Source organism: Anopheles ziemanni, chromosome 2, assembly GCF_943734765.1.
Source record: "Anopheles ziemanni chromosome 2, idAnoZiCoDA_A2_x.2, whole genome shotgun sequence".
Classification (NCBI taxonomy): domain Eukaryota; kingdom Metazoa; phylum Arthropoda; class Insecta; order Diptera; family Culicidae; genus Anopheles; species Anopheles ziemanni.
This window is the reverse complement of record NC_080705.1, coordinates 13,289,546-13,302,526: the sequence shown is the minus strand read 5'-3', so window position 1 is coordinate 13,302,526 and position 12,981 is coordinate 13,289,546. Positions and strand designations below refer to the sequence as shown.

The following is a 12,981-nucleotide window of genomic DNA, read 5'->3' as shown; positions in this document are numbered from 1 at the left end:
CCATTCAATAAAAAACGAAGGCATATTACAAAATAAAACTTAAACTTTAAAATAGAACTGTATTAATTTCTTCCAGTACTGAAATGGATGAATATTTCAACTGTTTCTAAACTTAACGAAACAAAAGAAAAACCTTGAAAATAATGTTATTTCATTAGTAGTAAACTGTGTAACTCTGAAGCACAACTAAACAATATTCATATTGCGTGATAAGGTAGCAAACAAGTTGACCAATGTGCTGGGGATTGTGCAAAAACTCTGCATGAAAGATCAGCAACGCGTACAAGATTCAGGCAAGAACGAGACGATAATTTTCTTCTACCCCATCGCGTACTATTCCAGATTTGACGAACTGGAACTTGGACGAATGACGCAATGCCTGAAGAAGGAGGTTTATCAGGAGGGAGTAGTTTATACGGTAATTCAGACATTTAAAAACGACTTAAAACAGTTTGTTTTCAAATGAATTTATGAATTTCTATTAAGACAACTGATTTGAGTCCCTAAGTTGGTTTTCTCTAATGCACAAGTTTTCGATCCAATTTCTTTCGAAAGAAGGTGTTAAACATTGACATTATTTTATAGTTTACTTCCATAAATTTAAGAGACATTATTTTCACAAAATAAACGGACATAATTTTTTTGAATTTTTATTTCAATGGTCCAAATGTAGGGCTTATGAATTGCATTTGTACCCAGAACTCCCCACACTTGCTATCAACATCCTGTCTTATGAATTGGGAAACCCAGCGACTCTCGAAGTTCTGGGGTGCTATTTTAAGCCGCATGCAGTGATAACATTACCCGATCCCGCGTGTTCATCATCATCGACAGCTGTGCCTTTTGGTTGTCTGGATAGCAGTATAAAAGGGCTCCAAGTTCTACGACTCTTCGTCAAATTCCATTGTGGACCAGGAATTCGGTTCACAGTTCTCGATTCGGTTGCCAAAAGTTTAGTGTTACGTACCTCGTTATGAGAACCAAAAAGCGTTTAGTTTGTTTGTTGTTTGCCATCTCGGGGGTGTTCGGGCCTATCTCGGGTACCGATGATGTTGGTGCGGATTTATTGAAGGCCAAGCTCGATTTTCTGCAGGAGAAGCTGCAGGAAATAGAGCACAATCTACTTGACACGATGGATAGAAAGCTGGATCATTTGCGCAACAAGTTCGATGAAATGCAGCTCAGCATGAAGGCAAGAGATGGGAAGCTGGATGTCGTCGAGCATGCGTTGAAGGTAAATATTTTTGTTTAGTACTTTTCAGATAAGTGGTTGTCTTGGCGGGTCATACAAACGCAAATGGTTTTCGTTGCAGGAAGTAGGAAGTAACAAAGTGTGCGATTTGGAGGAATCCATGAAAACAAGGGACGATCTGTGGCAGGAAATAGCGCGCGGTGTGAACACCACACACACCAATTTGAGTTTTCAACTGGAAGACCAGCTGACTACTCTGGAGGACAAGCTGACTACCAAGCTCAATGATCAACATGCCGAAATTACAAAACTTCAAAGTGAGACTAGAAAGCTTCTCGACGTTCAAGCAGAATATGGGGAAAACCAAACCATCCAGATGGAGCATATTGCGAACTCGACCGCGATTCATTCCTGTCTTAAGTTGGGTGATCTCGAGAGTAAGCTGACTGCTAAGCTAAGTGATCTAGAAGGGAAACAACAGGCCGTTTTTAAAAAGTTACAAGACGAGACGAAAAAGCTTTTCGAACTTCAAACTGAGTATATCAAAAACCTAACAACCCAAACGGAAGCCCCGGGGATATGTAAAAACGCATCTACGTCAGGTGTGTACCTGATCCAACTTAATCCTCATGAGAAGGTATCAGTTTATTGTGAACAGGGGGCGTTCGGCGGTGGGTGGATTGTAATGCAGCACCGATACAACGGCCAAGTTAGCTTTGACAGAAATTGGACTGAGTACCGAAATGGTTTCGGCAACCTGGGCGGGGAGTTTTGGTTTGGATTGGAATACCTCCACAGACTGACTTCCGCCCGCAAATACGAGCTTATCATAGAAATGAAATATTACCACGGAAATTACGGATACGCTCGATATAGCGAGTTTGAGGTCGAGAGCGAAAGCGATGGATATAGGTTGAGTGTAGGGAAATATTCTGGTACAGCGGGAGACTCGTTTACGATACGCCGTTTCACAAAATTCAGCACAAAAGATAGAGACAATGATAACTACAGTGGAAGTTGTACTTCTGATTATGGTGGAGCCTGGTGGTATGACCAGCGCAGTTATGCTACTCTCAACGGACCATATAAGAATTCAACAGGTACTTGGCACGCAATGGTTTGGTACTACTTAAAAGGGGATCATCGTAGCTTGTCTTATACGAAAATGATGATACGAGAAAAAAATTACTAATTTGAAACAGTTGTTCAAGTGGGTCCGAATTCTCATAGGTATCCTAGCTTAGTCTCTACAAAAAGTGTGAAAAATGTAAACACACTCAAAAGGTGTCGATAGATGACAGCAACTTTCATTTATCGGAAACATTCATTCGTCCTCGTTTCAGTTGATTCAAAGTGTCGAAAGCCAGGACATGCAATACACGACTAACACTAAATTAATTCCAACTGTCAACCACTAATATTGAAACCATAAACGAACTGTGACGAATTGTACACTATTGTATTGCTACATTATTTCATCTTTAAAATGATTAATTGTCAAAGAAACGTTATTGTCGTGATATAAATTTCTTATGTGATTGAAATTTTATTTGCTCCACTAAAATTGTTTGTTTAGATTGTGTTTGAACATGCTAAGTTGGGTTTCACATAAGTGAAATGTGCGATCCTTGGTCAATAATATAAATTAAAGATAAAAACCGTTGTTGGTTGTTATTTTTTATAAAAGCAGCATTCAAAATGCAATAATTTGGTCAAACTTCCATCTTTTAGTAAAGGAGTTTACACATAACTGCTCACTTGATAACACCGACATAAGGGACTAAAGTGACCTCAGGCGAGAGAATCAATTCCAGTTCCTCAAATCAACTGTCATATTCAAAAAATTCGACAGAAGAAAACAGTAGCTACTTTACTAGGTTTCAAACATTTTCACGAACACTCCATTAACCTGGTTTTCCACTGACCTTTCATGGTGAAATCTCCTTTACCGAGCGCTCGTTCACTTTCATTATTTTCCGCATCGAAATCCCGCTTACGGATGGCTTTTGGGATTTTTTAAATTAAGCTAAACTGCCTCACCCTAGCACGAAATCGATTAGTTGAGGTTCTTTTTTTTCTACCGCACTCTCCGGCTTGTTCCACTTTCTTTTCGTCGACGAAACAAAAGCCAAAATTCGGTCGAATCCTAGAACAATGCGAAGGATTGTTTCGATTTTGACCGAATCCCCACCGGAACGTTCTCCATGAGCGAGACTGAATGGCGGCGGCGGCTAGGAACAAACGGCGGCAGACGGGCGGGGCCGAAAAACCCGAGGCAGACAGGTCGACGCGCCACTAATGACCAACGGATTCGCCGAAAGGACCTGCACACCGGGTGGATGCGCACATACATGCAAGCATGTGCATATCCTTTTGCCCGGTGCGGTGTGGCCAGTATGGCATCTTTATCTCATGGAATCTCATTCATCATCGTCGGCTAAGCATCGGGAAAGGGCCCATACGTGTTCCCTACATGATAGAGCATAAGTGGGTGCATGCGCATAAACGGTTCTCGGCGCGATTCGGAAGAAAAAGAAAGGAAAGGAAAGGACCCCGAAGCTACCTGAGCCGGAGAAAGACGTTAAAAAGAGCGATGCATTGGGAATGGGGGAAGAAAAAACGAATCTCTACATATGTTCAAAGCAAAAACACCGAGGTCAAATCCGCTTAAGTTATTCTAGAATGCAAACTGAACTAATTTGGATATCTAAATTCATCGTGGGCTCCCGTCGGTTACGCTGCGGAATGGTTTTGGTTAATTCGTTCCGAAATTTCCGGACGACGGGATGAAAGTAAAAAAAGAAGTCGAACAGACTTTCCCTACGCTGAGAGCTGATCGTTGAGCTTAGGACGAAACTACACAATGCGTCGGCATCGGAGAGTGGAGAAGACTAACGAACCAGCACACTACCTTAGTTCATGCTGGATGCTGTATGGTTTCGATGGATGGAAAGGAATGGAAAAGATTCTGATACAGGAGGCACAGGAAAAGGTAGGAAAGGAAACAAAAATCCGCAATCCCCGAAACCGTTTCATAAGCACACATGCCGAATCGTAAAGCGTCCGTCCGTGTTGTGGGTGTCGACTTTAGTTCGGATATAGCTGCACCGGAAAATGCATAAGCTACCGACGTATATTTAAGCCCTTGAGCACTGAGGTTGATTATCCGAGCGCTAGGAAACGGTGACACGTTGTTTCAAGGGCTTTAAAAAATACGAAACCAACAAAAAACCGATCCACGTCTCGTGCATTCAATCGAGAGATAAGTACACTTAAAGCATGAAGCGACCACACAGTAAACATTAAACAAACAATAATGAAAGCCGATTAAACAAAAAATCGTTCATATAACTTCATTTATGATAGACCACTACCCAATTATTCAATTTGTACTTAAATGTTTAGCATGGTAAACAGATAACAAGTTTATGTACTAAAGTTTCAATAGCAATAAATTTTGAAAATGATAACATGCTCATATTTATAAATTTTTACTTGTTTTGTTTAAAATTAAATTTTTAACCCACATTTTTTCAAATTGAATTTAAACGGTTATTGAATTCAAACAGACGCGTGATGCCAAACGATGGATTAAGAACGCTCAATCGCTTTCAGTTTCGTATCGCCGTTTGAAGTTTGTTCTAATGAATGTTCCCGTGGTGCAGAATGTTTAACACCGTCTGTTTTTCATCGCCTACGGTTTCCAATAATCTTGCGCAATCTTTAAACGAGGTGATATTTTTTACCGCTTTGATTGCTTAATTTATTCCCGTGCGGTGGGAAAAAAAATACCTCCCATACCCATCAATGCTCAAGCTTCATCGGCTTGCAATCCGACCATCGGTCATCGATGAAGATATCGAATTTTAATGACCAATGTCGCTCGGGCCTCGTAGAGCGTACTCCAAGACCGGCCCGCAGTTGCCATAAATCACCGCCTGCGGTCACTTTTTGGCACGACGGCGGTCTCCACTCGCGGCCCGTTAAAACTCCACATCAGCGTGTGACCATTTGATGCTAATCTACGTTTAATGATCACGCCGATGGCGGGCCGCGGAAATGAAGTGGAGTGTAGAGTTCGAAAATAAAAACAAACTACTTTCCGTCGTCCGTCACCGGGATTCACACACTTTTCCGGGTGATTTTAAGGGGATGGTTTTTTTTTTCTCATTTCAACGATGGTGCTAATGGGTACGAGGGCGCGAGCTAGATTAATTTATTCGCACCGGTCCTTTTCGGTCTAACTAGTGTGTTTATCTTCTCTTTGAAGTTCGCTTTCATTTAATTGCCGTGTGCGCCATGGGGCGATTCTACATCGTTATGGGTTGATCGATCAAACTCATGCAGAGGAGGTTTTAAGCCACTCGTATGGAGCTATGCAAACACAAATCAGTTCGAGGTTTTGAGGCGGTGTTAGTTGACATTAGAAGGTATTCGATACAGTTTTCTTTATCCTATTTTTAAAAGATATAAGTAAAAAAATTGAACAGCGTAAATAACTAATATACATCAAGGCTTACATATGGAAATTTGATTTTAAATTCGCTCAAGTTTCAGTCCAATTCTGGTTACCATCCCTCTAAACCGATTAAAGGCTGCAAGACAACGCAGGCCGGTATCGGCATCTGTCCGACGCACAATGGCAGGCAGGAATTTTCCTTTCAAAATAAATATCATGCTCACATTATTGACAACTTAATCATAATAATTGCACTAAAGGCAGATCATGGATCCGGGCGACCCGGCAGGGAAAAGACAGAAAAAACGGCGCACACGCCACCCTTTCTTTTAATTTCACTCCTTCGACTCCGACTAAACCCTTGCCTTGGTCAAATGCCACCACCACCCCCAGGTGGGGGAGCTATGCTTTACTCCGTGTGTACTGTTTTTTTTTTGTGTTTTGTTCTTTTACCCGCGCACTGGGCCGCAAGTATTTTTCCCGTCGCGTCGATCCACTCCGGCCGGCGCGTTCCTCGCCTTTCGACCGTTGAAGTCTTTCGTTTTCGTGGCCGGCGCATGCGCTCGCTAGACGATCGGTTTCCTAGCGCAGGCCGAAAGGCTTATTTGCCGCCATGTTATTACGAGCGGTGGTGATATGACATTGTGCCTATTCATCGTAAGCTCGTCGTCCGATCAGGCGCACGGTTTGGGATCAATTTCTGCGAGCCTCGCCGAGAAATCGATCGCTCGCCATCGCTCCATCCACAGGCCCGTGGACCCATGTTCTGACCGTTTGTCTCGACGGCAGCTCGGATCGAAAAGGAATTCCAATCATGCATCGCACGCACGATCGTGTGCCGGCGTTTTGTCCTTTCGATAGCGAATGACACCGACGCGAGATAAAATCACACCAAATGTCATCTAGTCTAATTCCAACGTCTCCCACAATGATTACAGATTCATGATCGTTCATGTCGGCGATCGACGGCGATTATTGTTCGACAAATGCCATTTAATGTATGTTAGTGACTTAGGAAAACGTTTGCCCAATTCGAGTTCAGCACTCAAGGGATGAGTTTGTCATCGGAATTATCGTCGATCATGACGGTACGATCTCGTAGCGAATGCTTGGCTCCTATACACAATGTTGCTGAACGATTTTTCGGTTTCTACACTTGATACCCTGTGCTGGATAGCCTCTTTTCAATTGGGTTTCCGTGTCTCTAACCAAGGTATGTAAATTGAATAAATATGTTTGAATGAGTAAAAGAAGCTTAGAACCCTTGACGCAAAAAACAAACCAATTTTAACATTTAAAGGATTTCAATAATATTTCATGATAAACTTGGCATTTGGAACACTCGATAGCGTTACTGCAATATAACGTTGTAAATATTCAAAACAGAACTATTTCGTACTCTTTCGTAAGGTCTTTAGGGGGAAATTTAATGCGTTCCATGATGAACTAGGAAAAATCAAACATGCACTTTGACGATCACTCAAATAACTTCTAATACTGATTGATGACGAAATGTAATTGTTGTAACTCTCCTAGGAGTTCCACCCCAAATAACGCTCAACAAAAGTTACCGGATATGAGTAAACAGTTTAGATGCGTTGCTGTCGTTCGGTGTCGACAGTACTTAAAGAACAAAATTCCTCAAAGGTTCAGTACGATCATCCTGCAAGGAATACAGAAATGGAAGAAAAATAATTCCAACGCAGACATTGTGGGGCCAAAAAATTAATTGATCAACATCCACAGAAGTCACTGCGTTCCGATGATTGCCATCGGTCATCGATCCGCCCCAGGACCGTAGGTAAAGTGTCCCCCGGGAGAAGAAGTAAAAAAACGCAGGACACAGACCGACGCACACACACACTCCCGCAAAACGCTATCTCCGGACGGCGATCTTCAGCCGAAACATGAAGCTTCACACACTACCGGGGATTTTTCTGTCGAGCCATTCCGGGATCATCAAACAACAACAACCCGAAACCGACAGCCAGCCGACAGCGGTAGAGGGAAGCAAAATAATCTAAATCGTACACCTCTGAAAGCTAATAAGTTCCATCATTTATTACAACTTTCGATGCCAAACGCCATTAATCACCCGGAGCCGAGGGGTCGAGCGATGCTGCCGTGGTGCCAGGTATTGATGGTGCTGTTATGGTCGCTGCTTGGTTTGCTTCCTTCTTCTTTCCTCTTCTGCTTGCATCGTACATTCAAGGATGGCGGACGGAAAAGATCAGGAAGATCCATCAATACGGACGAGCCCGAATCGGGAGGAATTATGCGCAAAGGGTGTAAAAGATGGTGGCCTCCAGTGTTTCCTTCGTGAGACTTCATTTTCCGGTATACATATGTTTTCTTGTTCGGTACAAGTATCTGTGTGTGCTCACGTGGACTCTTTGAAGATGTTGGTGTTACGGTTCGCTGCACAAAATCGACCGCTCTCTCGGGTCCCTCCGCTGAAAAGTAATAAATTCCTAATTTTACGACTAAAATTCCATTTTTCTCTCGCGCTTCCTTAATCACTTTTTTCTACATGCGTGCCTCGGTGGTAATGTGTGATTTTTTAAAAAGGTTTTTCTTAGCAACACATCGACATGTCGTTACAGATTTGCTCTGCCCATCCGGTTACGATCGGTGACGAAGCGTTTTATCGCTCGCCTTATTTGATGTACTCATGTGACTTCGGTTTCGGTTTGACGTGTCATCCTGGTGTCTGGATGGAAAGTTAAATATCGGGGACATTGTAATACTGTTTCACTATCAGGTCTTTACCGCAAAGAAAACAACAATAATACTACGTTGAAGATGGGACATCATAATTAATATAACGTAATAGTTTGTAAAATCTGTCTGATCAGCTTCCTTATTTATAAACAAGGATTTCTTGTGTAAATTGTGTACAAATATGATTCATTCAAACAATCACTTCATTCGAAGTACGACACCATGTAAAAACATGTCGATTTGCTATACAGCTCGCTCTGAAGACACCCTCTGTCCCTACATTCCGAGAGTGCGCACATTCGGGACGCCCTACATGTTGCACCGGGTGCAATAATCGGTCCCTTTGCGGACCGAAACCCTTGTCCCGTTTGCACTCTCTTACACGGTTGCACGGTTTCATAACCACTCACCCCATCCGTGCACACTCAACCGTCACCGGCAGCCGAGGCGACGGCGGGGGCCTAGAAATGTGAGTGCAATATAAATAAGAAACAGTATCCTTCAATTAGCACGTACGTATGTGGTGTTGCTGAACGCCCGAAAGCCCAGCGGGGACCCCACGACGACTTTCCCTGCCGGGTGGGGAGAGAAGAAAAATAAAATCCCATCATTCTATATCCCATCGGTCGTGGTGATTCCGGTGACGATGCTGACGATGTCGGCGAATTGTCGCCTGTTTGGCTCAATCTCGGCGAATTTTTCCACCTTACCCCGCTAGAACTTATCTAATGACACCGACTATATACTGACGTGCGCATAAATAGCGGATTGGAAATGTGAAAATGTGGGAAAAAGGAGAATAATAAACTTGAACAATTTAAATGATTATGAATTCCCAAAAAAATTCATCTAGATAAATTATTCTGAAAAGAAATATAACCATTTGGAAAAATCCTTACGTTTAAGTGAGCAATAAAAGTGTCTGCAACTGTTTGAGGATCTGTTTTAACCCCTTAACGATGACGCTTGACACACGTTCTCCCAAGGTAACCGACTCACCATTACATGGTTTAGATTGACGGTTCTCGTTTCGCATCTTTTCCCCGGCGGGAAAGTCGTCCACGCCGTAAGGATGCTCGGACTATGGCAAAGGGCTGTGCAAAGACACAAAAACAAAATTTATACACTCGTAAAACTTTACCCATCGACGCCCCGTCAACGTGACAACGGACAACAACCCGGGTGCTTTTTTTCCTTGTTTGGTTCGGTCATCCCATCCTCCCCCAGCGGACATGCCAGACTCTGCGCCCGGCAGCGACATTTGGCGACACACACACACTTTTGCGCACTGCATAACGATACTTCAACACGCCGGAACCAGTGTTCCAGCACTCTACGGGCCGTGCCGTGCTTGTCAATTAAATTAATACACCATGTTAACAACAAGCCTTCTCGAGAAAACAACGGCATCGATGCGATTCGTAGGAGGATTCGGGGAGGGAAGAAGGTCTGCCTGAAGGGTTGGGAGGGGCGGAAAACGAATGTCCTCCCCAGCCCGGTCCCACACTGGCCGCGTGAAAGCGTGCCCTGTGACTGTGCGTAATATTTTTTCGTATCGAAAATATAATTTGTCAAAATGACCCGAAGTGATTTGTAAACATTGTTTCGTTATTATTTGCCTTCAGCTCTCTCGTTCGCCCACCGGCAACACATTCGTTGTGCTTGGGTGAGAGAGGGGTTTTTCCTTTTTCGGTTTGCTGCTTATTTCGGTTGCGAATCTCACGAGTGGAATGTGATATCCTCCATCCCGTGAGTCCACCACGCACAAAACTCCTAGATGGATGGATGGATAGGCTCCAACACTCCGCAACCAGAACGGACGCCGTGCTTGGAGGCAAGCCGGGATGGAACGCAATGTTTACGCCGGTGTCGGATTACGTCGGTGCGGTCGATACACGCCCGGCTCCCGATGTCACCGTAGCGTGACGTCAGACCATTACACTTGAGCCGTGATTGTGGCTGCCCTCGAGTGTGCATTAGGGCGTGCGAGTGCTTGCCACAAGTGCTTCGTGTGATACTGGTTCCCTCGCTCCCCGTAACCAAAGGAATGGAAGGGAACGCGGCTGAGGGCGAGGCTGGACCCAACGTAGGACATATCAGAATATGACACGGCACACGGGTTACAATGTTGTGCTTTCTCTTTCGTTGGATTCTTGGTGGGAGGGGGACGTTTGTATGGTCGAGAAATTAGCAGCAACATTATAATGGCGCGGGGATTCACCGAGGACAGAACCCAGACACCCGGGATGTTAAGTGTGGCTTAATCACCTACTGGTTCATAGAAGCAAACAATCTTTTCAAACGCATTCATAAGCTCATCCTTAGCACTTGAATATTTTGTAAATATTAAACAATAATTATAAAAGACAAAATTTACGACCAACAAACATCGTATAAAAGACTTAAATTATCCTTGTTCAGTTGTATTTTGATCATATCGTTCAAATACTGCTATTATTAAATATTGATCCAAATCAACCATTAACTGTCAATAAACATCGCACGCAAAGGAATGAAGTCTTAATTCGAACCACTAATCGTTCTCATTTTATTACCGCATTCAACCAAAACCTTTTTCACGCATATAATTCACCATCATAATGAGGGCAATTATTAACTTTATAGCACAACAACTAGAGAAGGTGTGCAAAAAAAGAAAAAACCATCAGCAAACTAGCCAAACGCGAAGCTCACCGCGGACAGTGTTAAATTTACGACCGCGCGATAGAACTAGCTGATTATTCCCGTGCCGTTTTGTCCACATCGCACCAGCAGGGGGGGATGCAAAACCCTTATTGGCAATCAAACAGTTAGCAGCAAATTATAACAAGCTCGATAATGATCTCGCAAAGTTTGCGGATCGATCGGTGGTGTCGGTGGTAAAACAAAACATTAAGTTCCGTTCGCCCAGCCAACGCCACATGCTGCCGTTGCTCCGAAGTGGGACTTTGGAGCTGTTTTCCGCCGCCAGTTTTTGACATTGGCCACGCCGAGATGAAGATCTTTACGCGCGTGAAGATGTGATTGCTTGTTCTTCGTTCCGCCCGAGCGTCCCCTCGTGGAGGTTCTAAAAAAAGCCCCCCCGCTCGACAAAAGCACACGCCAACACTAGACTGCTCGACGTCGACACGCTGCAATAGACCTGCGCTGGGGGCGAAGAAAGAGCGGAGGAATGTGTTAAAAAATAAATCGTTCCACAAACGATCGACCTGAGTGATCTATCTTACGCTTCAGATCTTCATTTTTCTTCGCACCATTTCAAACACCTCCAGGTTCAAGAGGAAGAAGAAGGAAAAACGGTCCCTTCCAGCCGCACGATTGGAACCTAGAAGTCGGTGCTGTTTATGGTCGTTTTGCGCATAAGTAAACACATTTTTCCGTCTGCCTCTCCGTTAATCACCTTCGGGCCACCATCGTCTATTTCACCTGCTCCAAAGCGGTAAGCGCATAATTCATGTTCGTTTACTTCAGACCAGTCCAACCGTCCTCTTTGGCTCTCGCGTGGAACGGAGTCTTGGCCCTGTACCGAAAAATCGGAATCGTAAAATCTTCACCGTCACTCTGTCATCCCGCGAGGGGCGGATTCGATGGGTTTCGAAGCGTTGGAGAGCCACAAACGTTTCACCCATCAGCCCGGGCTGATGATCCGGCAATAATCTGCTAGCGTGTCAAAGGGAAGGGAACTAAATCGACATCACCGGCCGCATGATGAAGGGTGCAAAGAAGCGAAAGAACTGGCGGACTCCGAACTCCGGTGGAACAGCTCGGTACGAGCAAAATGGCACCTCCGTTCGGGAGTTTTCTTTGGCGTCTTCCGCCGGTCGGCGTTCTCTAGGCTGGCAGGGCGTAGTGTCTCAATTTTCGAACCTCGTTCTCGGGCGATATGCCGACCGATCGGGCTCCCTTTTGGCGTCGCAGATCGTCTTCAGTTGCGTACGAGAACCGATCGGGAACGGAATGACTTTTTATGATCACGGTGACGGTGGTGATGATGATGATGGTGATCATGCTGATGTTGGTAGTGGGTCGTAAAAACGAGGCCTCAGTTCAAACATGCGCTGGTCCTGTGGTAGGCCAAAATGAAAGAAAAAAAACACGTTGCGTCCAAAGAGGATGACTTTGGGGAACACGGCCTGTTTCGAAACCGCACAACGGGCAATGCCGAAGGTGGTTACTCATCACTTTCCCGGACGAGCAGCTCGAGGCAGAAGTGACTCAAAATTTACTAGGAGCATCTTCACGACGCGGGTTGACCCCGAACGGTTCTTGATCTTCGCGCTTTCGATCGAAGTGAACGATCTTTAGCGTGCGTACCACTTCCCTCTCCTCCTCTTCTTCCACCTCGCCCACTTGTTGCTGTTCTGCGATTCACTTTTGACGTGGATTTTTATGCTGGAATTTAACCTAAAGTGTTATTAATTACGATGATTGAGAATTATTTGTGATTTATCTCACGGGTCCCAGACCGAGCGGCTCGGTTTCGGCTCGTGTGTACCTCTATTTCTTATTTCTTATTTAATGATGAATCCCGTTCTCACCGGTGCATTTACTGCGTCAGTCTGATGAGTGAAGTTAGCTCGATCGGTCGTGATACGACTCCATTTCAATC

General features: G+C 44.3%; 1 protein-coding gene across 1 annotated transcript; it reads left to right on the top strand.

The window, feature by feature from the left end:
- Positions 1-262: 262 nt before the first annotated feature.
- On the top strand, positions 263-2,610 carry LOC131292997 (angiopoietin-1-like). The gene is made up of 4 exons (XM_058321076.1): positions 263-418; positions 1,073-1,234; positions 1,314-1,901; positions 2,536-2,610. Exons 1-4 carry the CDS (start codon positions 263-265, stop codon positions 2,608-2,610), a joined length of 981 nt encoding a protein of 326 aa, XP_058177059.1.
- Positions 2,611-12,981: the final 10,371 nt, after the last annotated feature.

Bases quoted from the DNA above. Each gene is read 5' to 3' on its own strand.
- LOC131292997 (XM_058321076.1), top strand. From the start codon at position 263: ATGAAAGATCAGCAACGCGTACAAGATTCAGGCAAGAACGAGACGATA. The intron at 419-1,072 runs GTAATTCAGACA...GATTTATTGAAG, and splicing joins AGGAGGGAGTAGTTTATACG to GCCAAGCTCGATTTTCTGCA. The intron at 1,235-1,313 runs GTAAATATTTTT...TTTTCGTTGCAG, and splicing joins TCGTCGAGCATGCGTTGAAG to GAAGTAGGAAGTAACAAAGT.